We start from the raw sequence: 19,867 nt of genomic DNA, 5'->3' as shown, positions 1-19,867 counted from the left end.
ATAATACTATTTTGACACCCTGGCAAAATCTCCCTTTTTATTTTTTTCATGAATCTCACTACCTTAGAACTTGACACTATATACTTTTATTTTATAAAACTGGGGCATTTTATACCTACAGATCCTATGCGGACTCGACTTAACTTTGAAGGACCGAACAGACTTTTACAGTACCCGGAATATCATAGCCTTTCAAAGCTTAGATTAGTGTTACATATCACCCTGGACTAACCAACCATCTCGCAGTTGGTTTCTTATATTTGAATTCTATCACGTGTTGGTATAAAATCCAGCAATCTTTAAACTTACAGAGTTATTTAAAACGAATATGACGGAAAAAATTAAAAAAGTGAAAAGGCGAACAAATTATGTTTCGTACAGATAAAATTGTAATCGAAAGTCACAGTTTACTTGTTGAAGGACAAAAAAGTTAAATCTATGCTTTGTAGACTATAAAATTAATTTTCGATATCTTTTAGTTAAAATATATATTAATTTACCTTTGCTGATCTTTTTATCGCATATTCTGGAGAATGGAAAAATTGGAAACCAGGTAAATATCCATCTTAAATTTAATTAAGTTAATTATAAACAGTTCTTAATTTAATTAATTTTTTTTTGTTAGAATTGGGTCGCACTTCTTGTTTTCCAGCTTATTTGCAGTTTGTTTTGATTAGTTCAAAATCACTGTTCTATAGTGAAAGCAAAGTGAAAACAGTGGGACCCACAAACTATGGATTGTAACATGGCAATTGTGCAGTGTACACAGACCCATTTTACTCAAAAGTTGATTTTTAAACCGTATCAAATATAAATAAGTTTGCTTAAATGTTGTTTCCCTAATCCTCAGTTTCATAGGTCCCACTGCATGTGCATTACTGGACCTGGTGCAAAGGCGTTTACTGGGAGTTCGAACCTCTTTAAACAAATTCCTGTACACGCCGTGGTGGGGGTGCGAAGTGTCCTGAATTCCTGTACACGCCGTGGTGGTGGTGCGAAGTGTCCTGAATTCCTGTACACGCCGTGGTGGGGGTGCGAAGTGTCCTGAATTCCTGTATACGCCGTGGTGGGGGGTGCGAAGTGTCCTGAATTACCTGACAATATCTGAAGCTAGTGTAAGGTTCTCACTACCGACCTCTCCAAACAGACGGAGCAGATAAACAGCTGTAGACGCTATAGACCCAGCCAGAATATTCACGATTATCAAAAATGAAAATCCTGAAAAAATGTTTCTATAGAATTCCGCACAGTCTTCTCTGAAGTTTCATGCTTTGTGGGTAACCCTGTATAATAACTTAAAATCAACATCTATCACCATACACTATACAGGTAGAATTGATCGTAATGATTTGGAAATGATTAATGCTAATACTTAATATATTAGATCATTCACATCCGCCATTTTAAATCGACCAAATCAACATGGCGGCGCCCTACCTCCAGCTGCTGTTGAGAATGCAAAGCTTGCCGCGTAGGAGAACGGGATTCCAAAGAATCCAAGAAAAACGAGGATTAACAGAAACGCTCCTAAAAAATTTTATTCTGATATTGTATTTTAGCACAACTTATTAAAATTAAACAATCCCTTTAAATAAAGGGTCACTAAATATTTCGTAAACAGTCTCTTTAACTAATGACCTGGTGCTCCATGGTTGGTAAGAGTCTCGTTAGTGTCCACTGCTAGGATCAATCCAAACATGACGAGGGCGGAGAGCAGGTAGAGGAGGACATCCCAGAGCAGGTTGGACAACCAGAACAATCCTAGAGTACAATATACAGTACAGGACAACCCTAGAGTACAATATACAGTACAGGACAATCCTAGAGTACAATATACAGTACTGGACAACCCTAGAGTACAATATACAGTACTGGACAACCCTAGAGTACAATATACAGCACTGGACAACCCTAGAGTACAATATACAGCACTGGACAACCCTAGAGTACAATATACAGCACTGGACAACCCTAGAGTACAATATACAGTACTGGACAACCCTAGAGTACAATATACAGCACTGGACAACCCTAGAGTACAATATACAGCACTGGACAACCCTAGAGTACAATATACAGCACTGGACAACCCTAGAGTACAGTATACAGTACTGGCCAAAATTAGAGTACAATATACTGTACTGGACAATCCTAGAGTACAATATACAGTACAGGACAATCCTAGAGTACAATATACAGCACTGGACAACCCTAGAGTACAATATACAGTACTGGACAATCCTAGAGTACAATATACAGTACAGGACAATCCTAGAGTACAATATACAGCACTGGACAACCCTAGAGTACAATATACAGTACTGAACAACCCTAGAGTACAATATACAGCACTGGACAACCCTAGAGTACAATATACAGTATTTGACAATCCTAGAGTACAATTACTAGTCCCATAAATTTTCTAATATCTTTATCTTTTCAACCTGATGGTGTAAACCTTGATATTTCATAATTAGACTACTTGATCTGACAGAAGTCATAGTTTAACATATCTGAGGTCTATGGCACTTGGTTGCAAAGATTTTGAGATTAGAAAATTAGATTTTGTGGCAAAGGCTCCTCCATTTCTCTGTACCTGGAGATAGTCCGGCCATAATCTGAACTTGCTTAGCACTTGTTGCACGCTCATTCAGAGGGAATATCAGAAAAGCAGAAACTAGATAAATACAAATATTTCATACAGAGCCAGATCGTTGTATTTTCAATTGAACCGCCATTTACAACGGCACCCTGTAAACCTTTATCTGATCAATAATTTTGAAGATATCATCATGTTTCTAGTATGAAAAGTGTTAAATCTTAATTTTCATATTATGTTTGTGCAGCAGAAATGCGCAAATTACTTTAGAAGAGAAACCACAATTAAAAATAATGAATTTTTTAAGAGATAAGCATGAATATATCAGTCCTTCTTGATCAGACAAAGGTTTTAAGGGTACCGGTGGGAATCGGACACCTACAGTCCCTTTAAATTCTTTTTAGAACTTACCCAGGATAGAAAGGCCAATTGGAATAACAATACCGTAACCAAATATAGCAAAAGTATTCTGACCGCTGGATATGTTCTCAAATTCATCCTGGAATAAAGAGAAACAATATGAAATAAATTTAATAACGGGGTTTCCACGTGATTGGAAAACAATAATGCAAAAGAACTACATACTAATTATATTTATAGAAAATAAGCCATAAAAAAACTTTCCAAAAAATGTAAAAAGTTTAAATAATGTCAAAAGTGTAAACATTTTACAAAAGTTCTTGACGATATGATGAGATGCTACATATAGAATATTTCTTAAAAGTTTTCGATAGGTCATACCCAATTACAACACTATAATATCTAATTATTCTTTAGAAATATTAAAAACCTGTTTGCTCTCTGGGAGAGGGTGTGTGGTAACTTCAATGGAATGTTTAATTTGAGAATTCCTTTCAAGATATCCAAGAACAGAATTGCTATAATTAAAGTAAAAGATTTAGTTTTTAAATTGTTTCAAAGTTGAGAACTTTTAATTGAATGGTGCTGATCTAATTCATTCCAAGGTACTAATGCAAGGAAAGTTATTTCAGATGTTTACGCATTTTTTGCACTTCAGCGTACTGTCTTTGGGCGGAAATGTAAACACAAGACGGATGTCACAGCCTGACATGGAATCCATTTTCACAAAAATAATCTATGAAATATTCTGGTCATAGGAAACTGTTATGTGAATTTTCAAAATTATCAAAATTAAATGCTTTTCTCCTCCTCGGATACTAAAGGAACACTGATGCATCTGATGCATCTATTCTTGTTTACAAATTCCGCCCAGAGAGAACTGGTTTCAATATGTACGCAGAGTAGAGTATACGCAACCGCAATTAACATTCCTTGCATTAGATACCTTAATTCATATTCAATGAGTTAATTTTATTCAATTTGTTCCATTTATTTGTTTCTAATACAAGAAAGAAACAAATAGCTATAGTTTTCAATTGACAATCTACGCAAAGATGACAGTGCCTGATTTACAACAGTACTCTTAACAGCCTTGTCTGATCATGAAAGTGAATTAGATATCAATGATTAGGATTTTAAAGTTTAAATTGTGGTTTCTCTATTAAAACGACTAGCGCATTTTTACTAAAGGAAATTATATAGAAGTTATCAGAATTTAACACTTTTAGACCTAAACTATATCTTCCACATTATTGATCAGGTTTCGAGGGTACCATTGTGAATCGGACATTGCCATCTTTGCATGATGGGTCACTTGAAATTACGCTTACAAAAGTCTTTCCAATCCAAAGTGAGGAAGTTTTGATTGGATTGGATTAACTTAATCTATTTAACGAGGTAAATTTAATAAATTATTTCAATTTATTAGTTTAAACTTTTGAGTGTGTATCCGAACCTCCCAGAGGAAGGGTGTAAGCAGAGCTTTCTAAGCCTGTTGAGAGAAAGGGCGCTATGTGCGTTGTACTTGTATAGAAGTCTAGATATCAAGGACACTTCTCTCCACAACTGAGTGGAAAGCGTGACTAATTCCGAACAAGATAAAGTAATAAAGATGAATACAGAAGCAATATTCAAAACATAAACAAACAAAATGTAAACATAGCAGACGAAACTCTTACAGATTACAGCTTTCTCAGTAGGTATCACTCTGCTAAATCAAAGAATTATTCATAAAGACGATATCGAATTCGTCACTGAATTCCCATGTTTTTTGGGACACCCTGTAGAAGAAATATTTAACAAGGGGGAAAAATATTGAAAGCGTATTTTTAAATGAACCTTCATGCAAAGATGGCAATGCTCATCTTCAAACTTTAAGCTGTTCAAAATTGTGGAAGATACCGTCGTTTGTCTGACTCAAAAAGTGTTTATTTCTGTCAGTTTCTCCATTGCTTCTTATAGCAATGAAACCGCAAATGAAAATAAAAATTTTAAGAAACAAAATCATTGATATATAATATGCACTTGATCAGATAAAGCTTTTAGGATACCGTTGTAAATCTGGGATAGCCCTCGATATAATAAAGAGTTACTAGAAATTACTCTTACATTCCCTTTATAGGTTATAATCAAAGAAAATAGAATATATATTAGAGTGGAATTTACAAGAAAAAGTGTAAAACGGCCATTTTGTTGTACTGTTTCCATACTGCAGGTGTACTTCACATATTTATGCTATATAACCTTATGGACCCTGGAACATCATTTTATAGAAAATCTAAACTTAACTAAAAGAAAACCAAATTATGAAATAGGCTGGTTTCATAATTGACCAATGATTATTTCACATAGACTCTATGCCTTTCACTTTAGAAACGATGATTTTACGTTATAACTATAAATCAAATGATGTCTTTTATTCACCTAATTCATTTTATAAGGTTTATTTAACAGCTTTAAAAAATTCGAAATTGAAATGGATAGTATAAACATACTGTATAAACATACTGTATAAATGTACTCTACTGCATTTAATTTGTGAACATTTACATGAATTGTACACTTTGAACTCCCTTTCATGCTGAAAGGGACTGACAAAATTCATTGTCTAAATTCCACTCTAATATATATTCTATTCTCTTTGATTAAAATTGCTACCTGAGTTCTAACTGTGCTAAGGGTTTACTATGAATAGGAATACTGTTGTAGATCCCTGAATTTCAGATTTAACAGATTAGAGACAGGATTTACTGAATTTTAACCGGGTCTAGAGACGGTTCAACCAGGCCTAGAGACGGTTCAACCAGGTCTAAAGACGGATCAAACAGGCCTAGAGACGGTTCAACCAGGCCTAGAGACGGTTCAACCAGGCCTAGAGACGGTTTCTAGTTAGTATGGGATATGCATGATGATATATATGAGAGACCTGTTTAGAAATTTTGGGGCGGGGGGGGGGGGGGGGGGGCGGAAAAATATCTGTTTAATCTGTTCCTGTGGCGAATAGACCCTTCCAAGGAAGTCCTGGCGTATCAGGTAGAATATATAGTTCGGTCACCTCGTTGAACTCTCCAGCTATTATGTAGGAATCCTTATATACAGCCATTCCTTCAGTTCCTTAAACAGAAAGTTCATTACAGGGACTGTGAGCATAATTTCAAGTGATCGTTCAGTAAAGATGACAATGCCCTTGAAACTTTAATGTTTTGTTTCAGTATACTTGTTAAAACAAAGCTTTTTAGAGTAACATGGTAGATTGGGCATTGCCATCTTTGCATGGAGGGTCACTTGAAATTTCGCTTCCGTTCTTTACTTTGAGTAATTTCTGAGAATACTAAATTGATTAAATTATTTTTTTTTATCAATTGGATTGTTTTGATTTGATTCATTCAGTAGATTTGGTTCATTTAGTTTTTGTTTATACAGTTGATTTAACGTTTAGTTTTTAAAATCAGTTTGACCCATTGGTGACAATTAGGTCAGTTTCGACCTATAAAATAAATTTGATATTTGGTAAACTTGTTATAGCAGCGTTCTTTTTCATCGTAGGCCTTTCTATTCTCTATGGTCTAACATGTTAGCTCTAGCACAAGATTTTATTCGATTGTTCAGAACAATAAATTAGGACCTTTCATGGAAATTTCTGAAAAAATATTCGATTTTTCCCTAATATTTTTATATGAAAACATGTAATGTAAATGTTGAAATCGAAATGTCTTTCTTTATGGGTAGTGCTCATTTGATGTATGATTATGAATTCATCACTAAACCTACACTTGTATATTTTTAAAAGTAATGATGAGTATTTTAAAAAGCATGTAGTTTAACTAAATATTTTATTAGTTCCTTCTGTACTAAAATTGAGCATATTTCATGATTTGTCCATGATCTATAGTCTAATTTGTTTGGTTGAATTGTTTTATATGATTGATTTATTTTGTAAAAAGAAAATTAAGGGAAATGAGTTTTTACCACAAACTCTCAAATTTTAAAATCATTTTATCTTTGTCACGTGATGGCGTAAACCTACGATATATCAAAGATAGATTATTTTATCCAACAGAATTCTTAATTTTTAAATATTTAAGGTCTACGACATTGGGTTGCAACGATATAGGGTTTATTAACTAAGAGTTTGTGGCAAAGACTCAATTCCTTGCTTACCATCTACTCCAGTAATGATGCTTTCTGATACATTTGGAGAGTAAACTGTTTTCCCAAATCTGGCAGTGTTGTTCCCAAAAATATAGGCCATATCTTGGGACATATTATCTAAAATATATAAAATATAGGCCATATCTTGGGACATATTATCTAAAATATATAAAATATAGGCCATATCTTGGACATATTATCTAAAATATATAAAACATAGGCCATATCTTGGGATAAACTATCTAATTTATATAAAATATAGGCCATATCTTGGGGCATATTATCTCAAATTATAAAATATAAATCATATCTTGGGTCATATTATCTAAAATATATAAAATAAAGGCCATATCTTGGGTCATATTATCTAAAATTATAAAATATAGGCCATATCTTGGGACATATTATCTAAAATTATAAAATATAGACAATATCTTGGGACATATTATCTAAAATATATAAAATATAGGCCATATCTTGGGACATATTATCTAAAATTATAAAATATAGACAATATCTTGGGACATATTATCTAAAATATATAAAATATAGACCATATCTTGGGACATATTATCTAAAATATATAAAATATAGACCATATCTTGGGACATATTATCTAAAATTATAAAAATATAGGCAATATCTTGGGACATAATATCTAAAATTTTACTTATATCTAGGGACATATCATCATTATGTGAATGAACAAGATTTTTCGTGAACAAAGGTATCATTCAGAAAAAAAGAACGATGGACTGGAAACGACTTGGATCATTTAGAGAAACGAACAAAAAAAACAGTTTAAAATCAAGCGGATTTTAAACGATAGCTTTTCACTGAACGAACGATTTTTTTTACAATCTTTAAAAAACACTATGGTTTTTTAACAAAAAGACTATTTTGTTGAACAAACGATTTTGCTGAACGAGCGATTTTACTAAACGAACGATTTTACTGAACAATCGTTCAGTAAGAAAACGATGAACGAACGAAACAAATAAAACTCATGCTCATGCATGGAGTTAAGTTATAGGATCTGTATATGCTCCTAGGCTAAGGGATAAAGGATGATTATTCCTTTAAGTTCACCTGTTCCAATGAAAGTGGTAGGATCTGTGTATGCTCCTAGGCTAAGGGATAAAGGATGATTATTGCTTTAAGTTCACCTGTTCCAATGAAAGTTGTAGGATCTGTGTATGCTCTTGGGTTAAGGGATAAAGGATGATTATTCCTTTAAGTTCACCTGTTCCAATGAAAGTTGTAGGATCTGTATATGCTCCTAGGCTAAGGGATAAAGGAGGATTATTGCTTCGTCGAGTTTCAACCCTGGAATATATATAATTGCATTATTTTATAAAACTGGGAAATCATCATCATTGGAGTACTATCGGAGATCCCCATTTATCTATGGAGATCCCCTTTCATCTGAGACTTCCACAGCAATCTCAACGGAGACCCCAATATTTTCATTGGAGACCCTAGATGATGGGGTTAATGTATGATCTCTTGTAAATCTGGAGATTACTATAAGAATCTTTATTCAATATTTGCAGTGTAATTGTACGCTGAAGAGAGCATTGGATACTAAAATTAAAAGTGCCCGCAATGTAAATTGAGATTAACTGATCAGGATCATAAGTATCCAACACAGAGCTGGGAACTTAAGTACAGGATATTTATATTTCTGATCGCCTGATCTCAATATCCTCAATTTGTAGACGACAAGACGGGACAGTACACCAGGAGTATATATAGACGGTAAGACTGGACAGTACACCAGGAGTATATATAGACGGCAAGACGGGACAGTACACCAGGAGTATATGTAGACGGTAAGACTGGACAGTACACCAGGAGTATAGATAGACGACAAGACGGGACAGTACACCAGGAGTATGTGTAGACGGCAAGACTGGACAGTACACAAGATGGATCAACTCTCTTTCAGAGAGATTAATGTGTCCAATTAGCTAAATTATTGAGTACCATTTAAAAAAATTTCCCTTTAATTCATGAAATTATGTTTTTAAATAATTTACTTACGCGTTAAGAGATAACACATTGAAGAGAGCCATTCCTATTGGGACCAACATCATGACAATGTATAAAATTGGTCGCCTAAATGAAGATATGTTATTTTATTTTATTTTTAAGCCATGGGCACTGAGATTTAGACAACTCTGATAGTTATTCATCAAATTTTTAGAATTTAGGCAGTCTCAACTTTTAAGTATCTCAACTAGGGTTTCCACCGGAATTCCGGGTTACGGTTTACGTACGGAAATGATCCGGAAATTTTTCCATTTCCATTATGGAAAAGGTTCCGGAAATCCGGAATTTCGGAACTATTTTTTCCCGTAAACCGGAAATTTCCGGGACGCTGTTCTGGAATTACGGAACGTTACGGAATAGTGTTCCGGAAAATTCCGGTTTACGGAACAATTGTTTAAGTGTCTCACTCTCAACAGCTTGGTTTTTGGTTTTAACTCACAAACTAACTTTTTTTGAAGTCTGTAGCCCTTGGCATATAGCATTCTAAAATTGAAATATGTTTGTTTCTAGCTTAAGTTTAAATGGAGAAATTGGCTAAAAAGGTTCAATTAAAAACGTAATTGAAAAGGATTTTGCTGCCGCATAGCAAACAAAAGAATTGAGTCTTCACCACAATGTCATATTTTCCAATTCTTCTATCTTTGCAACCTGATAGTGTAAACTTTTGATATTTCAAAAATACATTATTTGATCTAACAGAATTCATTGTTTGAAAAGTCTAAGGTTTACGACATGGGGTCAGTCAAAGTTATTCATGGTATCTTTTAGAATCGTTCATTGCCATCTTTGCAGGGTTGCACTTGAAATAACGCTTACAGTCCCTTTAATAGTTGAAATAATTACCTGTACGTGTAAATCATTCGTTTGTTTAACAACCCTCTTAGCTGGTTCAAATACAACTTCAATCCTAATAAAAAATCTAAATTCTGATTTTTTTCTTAGAAAATACCGTCCTCTCCAGTCTCCCCTTTCAAAAATCATTTATTGAAGAAAAAAATCTGAACAAATTCACTTTATATCATTGTAAACAAATTCCAACCCTACTTTCTCGGTAGAATTTTTTCATTTTAATCTCAAAAAAGGAGTTGAGTTTTTGCCACTAAGTAAAATGTCTAATTCCTATATCTTCGCAACATTTAATATTCTAAACTTATAATATTTGAACTAATTCAGTTTTCAAACTTTAAAATATCAAAGGTCTGCCATATTTAGTTGAAAAGTCAGAGTTTACGGCGAAAACAATTTATTTCGCAAAAAAAAACATTGACATCATCAAGGAGTTGATTAAATGTTTGGAGAGTAACGAATGCATAATTATTTGGGTGAAGGAAAGGACTTTCAATTTAAGTCTTACTACCCCCCCCCCCCTAACGGTTTAGATGGGTGGGGGTGGGGGGGGGGGAGGAGTTTTTTTAGTACAAAAATAATATACCTGTGGCAAGTTTGCGAGGTTGTAGGTGGCCATTTCTACCATTTTGCACTAAAATAATAATAATTCATTTATATGGATTGTTCCCAAATTTTGAATAGTAGAGTGAGGGTCTGTGTAGTGTGTACACACAATTGATTCAAAGTAATTCAGAGTCATCAAGATTAAACAACCGAAGCCGTTCGGTTTTGATCTAATAAAAGCATCTCTCCGTGAGGCGAGATTTTTCGCATTTCCGTAAAATTTTGATACAGTTTTATATCAATTTCTCGAGACAGGAGCATCAGATAAATGTCTTATATGTATCGTTCAACACCTGAGATTCTCAGGTTTCATCCTATACCCCCTTTCATTTTTCCTTTACAGTCCCTTTAATGGACTACTATAAATCATAAAATCTTCCTAATCCAAGACTTTGAGATCAAATACATGGAAACTTATTTTGTCTCCTTTTTATTATACTCGGAGGTGGGCGGTTTTATCAATATAATGAAGACGACTTTTGAGTTAATTTTTGATTTCTATAAAGCATGGATACACAAAAACATGGAAACGGAGAGAAGCTGTCAATAAGAAAAGCTTATCTTTAATTGCTTGTAAACTTGTAATTCGATAAAAGCTTGCTAACAATAAAAACTTAATAAAAAGTCGTCTTCATTATATTGCTTTAATCGCCTACCACCGTATAAAGTTATAAATAAATGGGACTGTTGCAGGGGTCAATATAATTCCCAAAAAAACTGATTTTCCCGATCCCAAAATAATTTTTTGCCCCCAACTTTAAAAAAATGCCCCCAATTAAAATTTTTTTTTCAAATTCCACTAACACATTTGCCCCCATTGCCCCCAATTTGAAAAAAATGCCCCCAATTAAAGTTTTTTTTTTCAAATTCCACTTACACATTTGCCCCCATTGCCCCCAATTTGAAAAAAAATGCCCCCAATTTAAAAAAAATGCCCCCAATTAAAATTTTTTTTTCAAATTCCACTAACACATTTGCCACCATTTGCCCCCAATTTAAGAAAATGGGACTACTTCAAATCTGCATGAGACGTCATCAGTTTAATAATCCCACCTTTTCTAGAAGCTGCAGCAGTAAGAACATGTTTGATAATATCATGTTCAGATAATTCACCAATCTTCAAGTTACATCCTCCCTTGTTGTTAAACTAACCTGTTCTAGCAGCTGCAGCAGTGAGAGCATATTTACTATCATCATGTTCAGATAGTTCACCAATGTTCAAGAATACATCCTCCATTGTTGTTCTAGATGCTGCAGCGGTGAGAGCATGTTTGCTATCATCATGTTCAGATAGTTTACCAATCTTCAGGAATACATCCTCCCTTGTTGTTAAACTAACCTGTTCTAGATGCTGCAGCGGTGAGAGCATGCTTGCTATCATCATGTTCAGATAGTTCACCAATGTTCAGGAATACATCCTCCCTTGTTGTTAAACTAACCTGTTCTAGATGCTGCAGCGGTGAGAGCATGTTTACTATCATCATGTTCAGATAGTTCACCAATCTTCAAGAATACATCCTCCATTGTTGTTAAACTAACAACACATCATTCAAAGGTAAGGCCGACCACAAACATTAATAAAGAATTATAAGAAGTAGTGGATTTTTTAACCATGAAATTTGATAGGTAATTTACTAACAAATCGTTTTCACATAGTTTTTTCGTAAAACAATTATTTTGAATATGTTCCTGATTCCCAAATGTTCTATTCCAAGTGAATTTGATTTTTTCTCTAACTCCTCAAACATATCAGGGAATTTTGAGCTTTGTTCTAAACCAATACTTTTTTCATCAAAAAATAATTATTCACGACTTTACTATACAGGGATGTTATAGGAAATTCACTTTACCAAGGGTTCCAAAGAAATTAACCAAGGGTTCTTAGAAATTCTGTTCATCTCTTCGGTAAAGCAAATGATTTTAAAAAAACACTGAGGTAAATTAGAAATGAGAAACGTCCCAGTGAAGAACGCCTTATGGAAATATTTTTGTTTGCAGGGAAATTATGATTCATATTCATTCCATGGGGCAGTTATCAGAATGTATCCCACCTCATCAGCAAAATAAAAATGATGGTTTAGCAAAACAGTTTTGGTTTCCTGAAGGTATTGCGATGGTCAGCACCTCTTCACTTTCGGATAAAACAGAAGTTCCTAAAATAAAGTTTGATTCCATTTTAACTGTTTAAATAGTCTATTAACGTTTATACAGTGATAACCAGAAAACTCTGGAAAATGAAGACGACTTTTAGGTTGAAATTGCGACTCTAAATAGTCTAATGAACATGAGACACAGCAATTGTGAAGTGTAAACAGACCCATTTCAATTAATTAGTAATTTAACAAGTGTGTAGTAAAACTATTTGCTTTGTAACAACCTCAAATGCACTTAAGTATTGCTATAATGTCGTCTTATTATTCCATTGTTTTCTGGTTATTACTGTGGAAGCAACCTTTCATTTAAAGAGATACATAGCTGACTCTCATACTCACAGCGGTACTATTTAGATCTTTTTTCAATAACGGTTTAGAGATTAAAGTTGATAGCATTTACCTTCAACATGTGTGTCAACCACTTTATTAATAGCCTGGGAATCCCTGTTCTTTAGTTTCGCAACATTAAGTGAGTATCCACTACCAAACCTTCGCTTTAGGAAGAAAGGAGTTCCACAGCATTGAACCTAAACAATTTGACATCAGAGCCATTGATAAAACAATCAGGATAATAAGACTCAAGACAAGCTGTTATCAAAACTTATTAAAGACTCGAGCTTTGGGATAAGTTGGGACTAGATTTGCACACTACAGAGTTGGGACTAGATTTGCACAGTACAGAGTTGGGTTTGATTTTGTATTTGGTAGATTTTCACTAGTTCATGATTTTCTTCTTCGCAAAATCAATGTAAAACAATGCAAACATTTGGATTAGTTAAGTACAAGAGCTGGGAACTCTTGTAAAGCAGATATCAAGATCCTTCTTGATCTCAACCTCATGTTTATTACGCCAATCTAACAGTTTTTTTTTCATAATAATAACAAGCTTTCCCTTATATTAACATTTGCCCAAAAGTGCATGTTTAATAATATATCCATAAAAAGGAAGTTACCTTTCCTCTTGTCATAACTGCAATCCTATCTTACCTTCTCTCTTGTCATTATGGCAATCCTATCTTTCCTTTCCTCTTGTCATAACTGCAATCCTATCTTACCTTCTCTCTTGTCATTTAATGGCAATCCTAACTTACTTTCCCTCTTGGTATAATGGCAATCGTACCTTACCTTCGCTCTTGGCATAACTGCAATCCTATCTTACCTTCCCTCTTGCCATAACTGCAATCCTATCTTACCTTCCCTCTTGTCATAATGGCAATCCTATCTTACCTTCCCTCTTGGTATAATGGCAATCCTATCTTACCTTCCCTCTTGCCATAATGGCAATCCTATCTTACCTTCCCTCTTGCCATAATGGCAATCCTATCTTACCTTCTCTCTTGGCATAATGGCAATCCTAACTTACTTTCCCTCTTGTCATAACTGCAATCCTATCTTACCTTCCCTCTTGTCATAACTGCAATCCTATCTTACCTTCCCTCTTGCCATAATGGCAATCCTATCTTACCTTCCCTCTTGGCATAATGGCAATCCTATCTTACCTTCCCTCTTGCCATAATAGCAATCCTATCTTACCTTCCCTCTTGCCAGCCATAATGGCAATCCTATCTTACCTTCCCTCTTGCCATAATGGCAATCCTATCCCCTAGAACATCAGCTTCTTCCATAAAATGAGTGGTCAGCAATATTGTTCTAGTTTTCTATAGAAAATATAACAAAATTATTTTATTTATAACTTATAAGCAAAAATTATGTGTAGAAAATAAGATAGAAATTTACTTTAAGAGAAAGCAGAAGATCCCACATCCCTCGCCTAGCTTCTGGATCCATACCGGAGGTTGGTTCATCTAACATAACAACCTACAATATACTCATGCTAAATATAATAACATAGGGCTCATCCGGAATAAAACCATGAAAACTATGGATCACTATAGGACTATAATTGAAAGTTTAAACTTTAAATGAAAAACAACATACTCTAATATTTCTACAGATGCTGACTAAGGAGGAAAAAACAACACAAATAGGGCCTAGAAGGGGTCCATATAATTCCATTTCTGATCCAAAATGGAAGCGGGGTTGAAAGTAGATTAAGGGGAATGAAAATACACTTTCTGTGTCATTGTGAACTTTGGAAAGGTGTTTGTGTATGTGTACTATACTTCAGAAATGTGTATTATATCAAATATAAGAGATACATTCTGATGTACAGAAAAATACTCCCTAGCAGTATATATTCTGCAATATGGAATATTGTCTACAACTTGGCATCAAACTCTTCATTTGTTTACAATAACAACATGGTTAATTTCTGCCCCTAATATCAATCAATCGTCATTTGGAATCATATTGGATGGCATTATATGGACCCCTGGGCCCTGCCTCATTTCCAGTTAGATCAGTTTCAGATTACCTTACTATCACCAATAAGTGCAATCCCTAGATTGACTTTTCTCTTCATTCCTCCGGACAAATTGGTTACTATCACATTCCTTTTTGGTATCAGGTTCAACATCTCTATATATTTAGTGGACTCAACTTCTGCTTTCCCCTAAAAACAACAAGTTTAAGATATTGTACCACAAAACTTTACAGCAGAAGACAACTATAAGGTCTTCTTAGATATTTCTAAAATATGATAAATGCTTTTTTTTGTTGTCAATATTATTGAAGATGTTAAGATGTTTGTTAAGATTTCAATTAATAAAATACGATTGAAGTTGTCGAAATTTGAACAAAAATCTCCAGTAATATTGAAAGCACAAGCAAGGCAGACCACATTTTGGAAATACCAGGACTAAAACTATTTTGTGATTATGAACTGTAGAATTGTACTGCTAAAATTAGGTTTACAATTAAAATGCCGCAATTTTTTAAAGATCAAAGACTATCTTCAAGTCAGAAAGCTACTGTCATGTTTCGTGGAGCACCCTGTAACTCAGGGTATAAGGTTTGATTAGGATATTGTTTAGTTTAGTCATGTAACTTCAATTTACAGTGGACAAACTTCTATTTTGGGGCACACTTGTTTCAATGTAAGAAAAAAATTACGGTTAGTCTTAGACCCTAATTTACATGTGGATCTCTCATGGGATTATAAGATTTCAATATACAGATAGATAAATAGATCCGGAAGCCCCGGTACAATATATTGGTTCTGAATTGGAAATTTAAAACAAGTTGTTCATTCTTAGCAGCAGTGAGGTATTATGCATTTAAGTATAGCTGACTAAGTCTTGTAATCACAGACAAAAATGTTTACCCTCTCATGTGAAAAGGAAATTTATAGGATTGTTAAAATAAGTTATCTTAACAAAATATCTATAAGAATTTCTGATCAGCATGTACTTTAAATATTTAGTTATTTCAAAGAATATGGTACTTTCAACCTTTCTTAACCTACCTTGGAAAGTCCTTTGAGCATACCAAAGAATACAAAATGTTCCCTAACAGTGAGATCCTCGAAGAGCATATTGTGTTGAGGACAGAGGCCGAGGCTTTCCCTGACTTGACTCATGTTGGTAGAGATATCAAATCCGTTGATGGTGGCTCGGCCCGCAGTTGGAGAATACAGCCCAGTAAGAACTAACAAAAACCAAATAAAGAAAATTTTAGGAAAATTTTTCTTCATCAAACAAAATAATTTTTTTAGTTTTTTAAAAGGATATGTTGTCTAATGCAACTTCTCTTTTCCCTTATACTATATCATTACCTGACATAGTTGTTGTATTTCCCTTATACTATATCATTACCTGACATAGTTGTTGTCTTTCCAGCCCCATTGTGTCCAAGAAGTGTTGTTATCTCTCCATGGTAAGCTGAGAACGAGACCTGATCAACTGCTAGAACACCGTCTCCTCGAAACTTTGGAAACTCCTTTCTTAATCCACGAACTCTTATTCCTAAATTATAAAACATATATATCATTTGTCACATTGAGTGGCTGCCAAACAAGCCACTCAAAGTTATTTATATTTGAAAAACAAATCACTTTAATTCAACAAAATCGCTTTTTTGGTGGCACATATATAGCCTCAGTCAAGATTTAGTTTCAATAATTATCCCATCCATAGAGTAAAGTTTTATCACTAGTAAATACCTTGTGAAGTATCTTGCACATAGTAACCGCAATCAAAAACTATTTTTTTTGAGTTTTGTGGCTTTCATTTGCCCTAAAAATTTCAAAAATCCCCCAACATTTTTTTTCATATATTTTGTCTACATAAAACGATGTTTAAATGTCAAAACTATTTCCTCCTATCATTTTTTACACACAAAATACCGAATTAATTAAAAAATTTTTATATCATGTTGTTAGTCATTCTTATCTGACCAAGGACCACGGGTTGATAGAAAGAAGGGGACAGGTTGTAGTTTGCATGTACCAAGTATATATGTCTATATTTGGTTTACACTTTTTGATACAGAATTTGCTCAGGTTGCGTTTTGCCCTTGAGGCTGAAATTTTGCCTGCATGCAGTCTTTCGAGGCCATTGACCTCCAAGAACCCTTAAATAGGGAAATTGACACAACCTAGACCAAATACTTAAGCTTTTTAAGAAAAATCTTTATGTTGTAAACAAAAACTTAAATCAAGAGCAGGTCTTAACACTGTCTAAACTCTAACATTTAACCTCTAAAAATGCCAAATAAAATTAATGTTTTCTAAGTAATACTTTAAACGTGAGTTGTTTGTTGCCATTGTTGATACTAAAATTCTCAGACCTTCAGAATAGACAGATCTCCGGAGGTCAGCATATATAACCAATTAAAATGTCCATGTTCAGTTGTTGGTGTTCATATTCTATTCTATCCAAAGCAAACTTTTCAACATTTTTGATTTTATAGCGTTAACAATGAACATCAATACCTAAAAAGGATTGATTGACCTTTAAAAGTCAGAATCTAAAACTTCTAAAAAGATGCTGGATTTGGTGACCAGTTCTAGGTTTTTGATGTTTGGTAAATGTTTAACTGTTAGTGATTAACCTCCGGAGGTCATTATGAAGTTGTATGGTAGGTGATTAAAGGGACTGTAAACGTTATTTAAAGATTTCAATCTTTAGTGACATGTTAAATTTACAATTGTATAACTCTTTAAATTCATGTCTTATGAAAGATGAAAAATTGATTTATTTTGAATAGACTTGCGGATTTATGGTGCAGAGAATATGAAGGAAAATAGCTTTTTCAGATAAAAAGTGACAAAATAATTTAATTGTTAATGGACATGAGTGACACTCTTTATATTATAGACAAAAGATATGAAAAAAAGTTTTTGCGAAAATGCGGGAAAGCATCCTAAACTCAAAAAAAAGAGTTTTTAGATTTCAGTGACTATGTGCATGATATTCCAAAAGGTATTTACAAGTGATAAAACAGACTAGGCGTGGTGGGCATTTAAATAAGGGATTTTTTTGTTAAATATATATATTTTTATTTTTGTGCAGAAGTTGTGCAATCACTATTCACTGATCAACCCTTTTTGATCATTTACCTGCCTCTACATTAGGTTCTGCTTCAAACATTGACAGATCCTTAGCCTCTAAATCATCAGGAACTATTGTGGACGGAGTACTTGAGATCCATGTTGATGGTAGGAATGGAAAATACCAGGGCTGGGCAACTCCATAGTTTCCTGGGACCGAATTTAATGAATTTGAGCTTCATCGCTTAACCACCTACTTCCTCGCTGGTTCAAATTTGAACCACCAATTCAAAGTAAAATATTAAGAATGATTTGAACCGGTGGGGGTACGCAGTTCAAATTTATTAAATTCGGTTCCTGGTCTGATGTTGTCGAGATACCAAATCAATAAAGCATAGACAGCCATATCAATAATGAACATACCCCATACCCAGCCCATACAGAGAGGGTCACTAGGATTAGTTCTTACAAAGAGAGTATCCCATTGAACTCCAACACCACGACCTGACAACATCAAAGCTCATTTTAAAGTATAACAACAGTATAAGAAACAGCATACTTCAACAACAATTTCGCACTTTTGATAAGCAATGATTTCATATCATTGGCTGACATTTTAAAATGAAATTTATTGTTTTCAGATGTTTTCTAAATTTCACGGGCAACGCCAGGCACTTCAGCTAGTTTCTTATGTAACCAAATACAAAATTTCGAACAAATAAGAATTGGTGTTTGATTTAGAGACATTTATTATTCTAAAAACACATCATATTTAAATCTGAGTTTTAATAAATTAAGATTAAAAGCAGAACAAGGCATAGACAATGATTATTTACTTCTTTTCAGCTTAAATCGGAGCACTAGAGAAGTGGCTAAACTATCTCTGCCTGATTCAGCTAGTTCTTGTTATTCATTAAATCTGGTCCCAGGTTTATTTTACATTGCAATAAAGACATTTGATTTCTATCTACTTGTGAAAAAGGTAAATCGTTTCGCATAAATTTCGCATTTTTTCGCATTTCGTTCACTAGAGAAAAATGCGAAAATTTTTGCTTTATTGTGTTTCGCGAAAAAAAAACTTCCGCAAAAAAATAAATGCGAAAATTTCCCAAAATATGCCAAAAATTTGCAAAAAAAAAATACGGAAAAGAAGTTATTAATTAAATGTAATAATAAAACTTCTAATGCTGAGCACTGAAAGCAGAGAATTCCACAAGATTTTTTGTGCAGTTACTGCTGCAGTAAAAAAAGCGGAATTAGCTTTTCGCATTTGCTCGCTTAATTCATTTTCGTGAAAAAAAAAATTTCGCCAAAAGTTTGCAAACGAAAATTTTCGCATTTTTTCGCGAAAGTTTTCGTTCGTTGGAAACCCTAATGTGAGAATGATAAAATATTATTCCAATTATTTCAAACGATTTAAATTATAATTAACCAGAGGTCGTTGATTTCAATCTATAGATCTCACTATCCAATGTGGACACTTTAAATTGAGGATAAATGTTTGATTTCTGCATTAAAGGTATCTCTGCAGAATCAATGTTGCAAGGTTGTTGAAATTTCTAAAAAAAAAAGTGGAAATGCATCTGATGTTTCCTACAGTGCACTATAATCATTGAGAAACAATTACTAAAAGTGCATGTCACTCAAAGTTCAGTGAGTCTTACCTTTAGAACCCATTTATTATTATTTATATTTTTTTTATTTAATTAT

At 33.8% G+C, this 19,867-nt stretch overlaps 1 protein-coding gene across 1 annotated transcript in view; it reads right to left on the bottom strand.

The window, feature by feature from the left end:
• The window catches only part of LOC111707754 (retinal-specific ATP-binding cassette transporter), a gene marked incomplete at its 3' end in the record, with an annotated part of 57,626 nt that overhangs the window by 12,780 nt on the left and 24,979 nt on the right, over nucleotides 1-19,867 (bottom strand). The window contains 25 exon segments of the mRNA XM_023480896.1: nucleotides 501-565; nucleotides 1,095-1,218; nucleotides 1,438-1,527; nucleotides 1,639-1,761; nucleotides 2,597-2,677; nucleotides 3,011-3,098; nucleotides 3,390-3,477; nucleotides 5,618-5,672; nucleotides 5,951-6,073; nucleotides 7,121-7,228; nucleotides 8,355-8,437; nucleotides 9,155-9,229; nucleotides 10,007-10,070; nucleotides 10,596-10,643; nucleotides 12,055-12,149; nucleotides 12,305-12,386; nucleotides 12,715-12,768; nucleotides 13,169-13,295; nucleotides 14,340-14,426; nucleotides 14,506-14,586; nucleotides 15,143-15,280; nucleotides 16,133-16,314; nucleotides 16,482-16,631; nucleotides 18,227-18,367; nucleotides 18,515-18,661. Coding sequence (XP_023336664.1) covers nucleotides 501-565; nucleotides 1,095-1,218; nucleotides 1,438-1,527; nucleotides 1,639-1,761; nucleotides 2,597-2,677; nucleotides 3,011-3,098; nucleotides 3,390-3,477; nucleotides 5,618-5,672; nucleotides 5,951-6,073; nucleotides 7,121-7,228; nucleotides 8,355-8,437; nucleotides 9,155-9,229; nucleotides 10,007-10,070; nucleotides 10,596-10,643; nucleotides 12,055-12,149; nucleotides 12,305-12,386; nucleotides 12,715-12,768; nucleotides 13,169-13,295; nucleotides 14,340-14,426; nucleotides 14,506-14,586; nucleotides 15,143-15,280; nucleotides 16,133-16,314; nucleotides 16,482-16,631; nucleotides 18,227-18,367; nucleotides 18,515-18,661 — 2,499 coding nt within the window.

This window comes from Eurytemora carolleeae, unplaced genomic scaffold (genome assembly GCF_000591075.1).
Source record: "Eurytemora carolleeae unplaced genomic scaffold, Eaff_2.0 scaffold583, whole genome shotgun sequence".
In the NCBI taxonomy this organism is placed as follows: Eukaryota; Metazoa; Arthropoda; class Copepoda; order Calanoida; family Temoridae; genus Eurytemora; species Eurytemora carolleeae.
The sequence above is the reverse complement of the archived record's forward strand: the minus strand, read 5'-3'. Positions and strand labels throughout refer to the sequence as shown.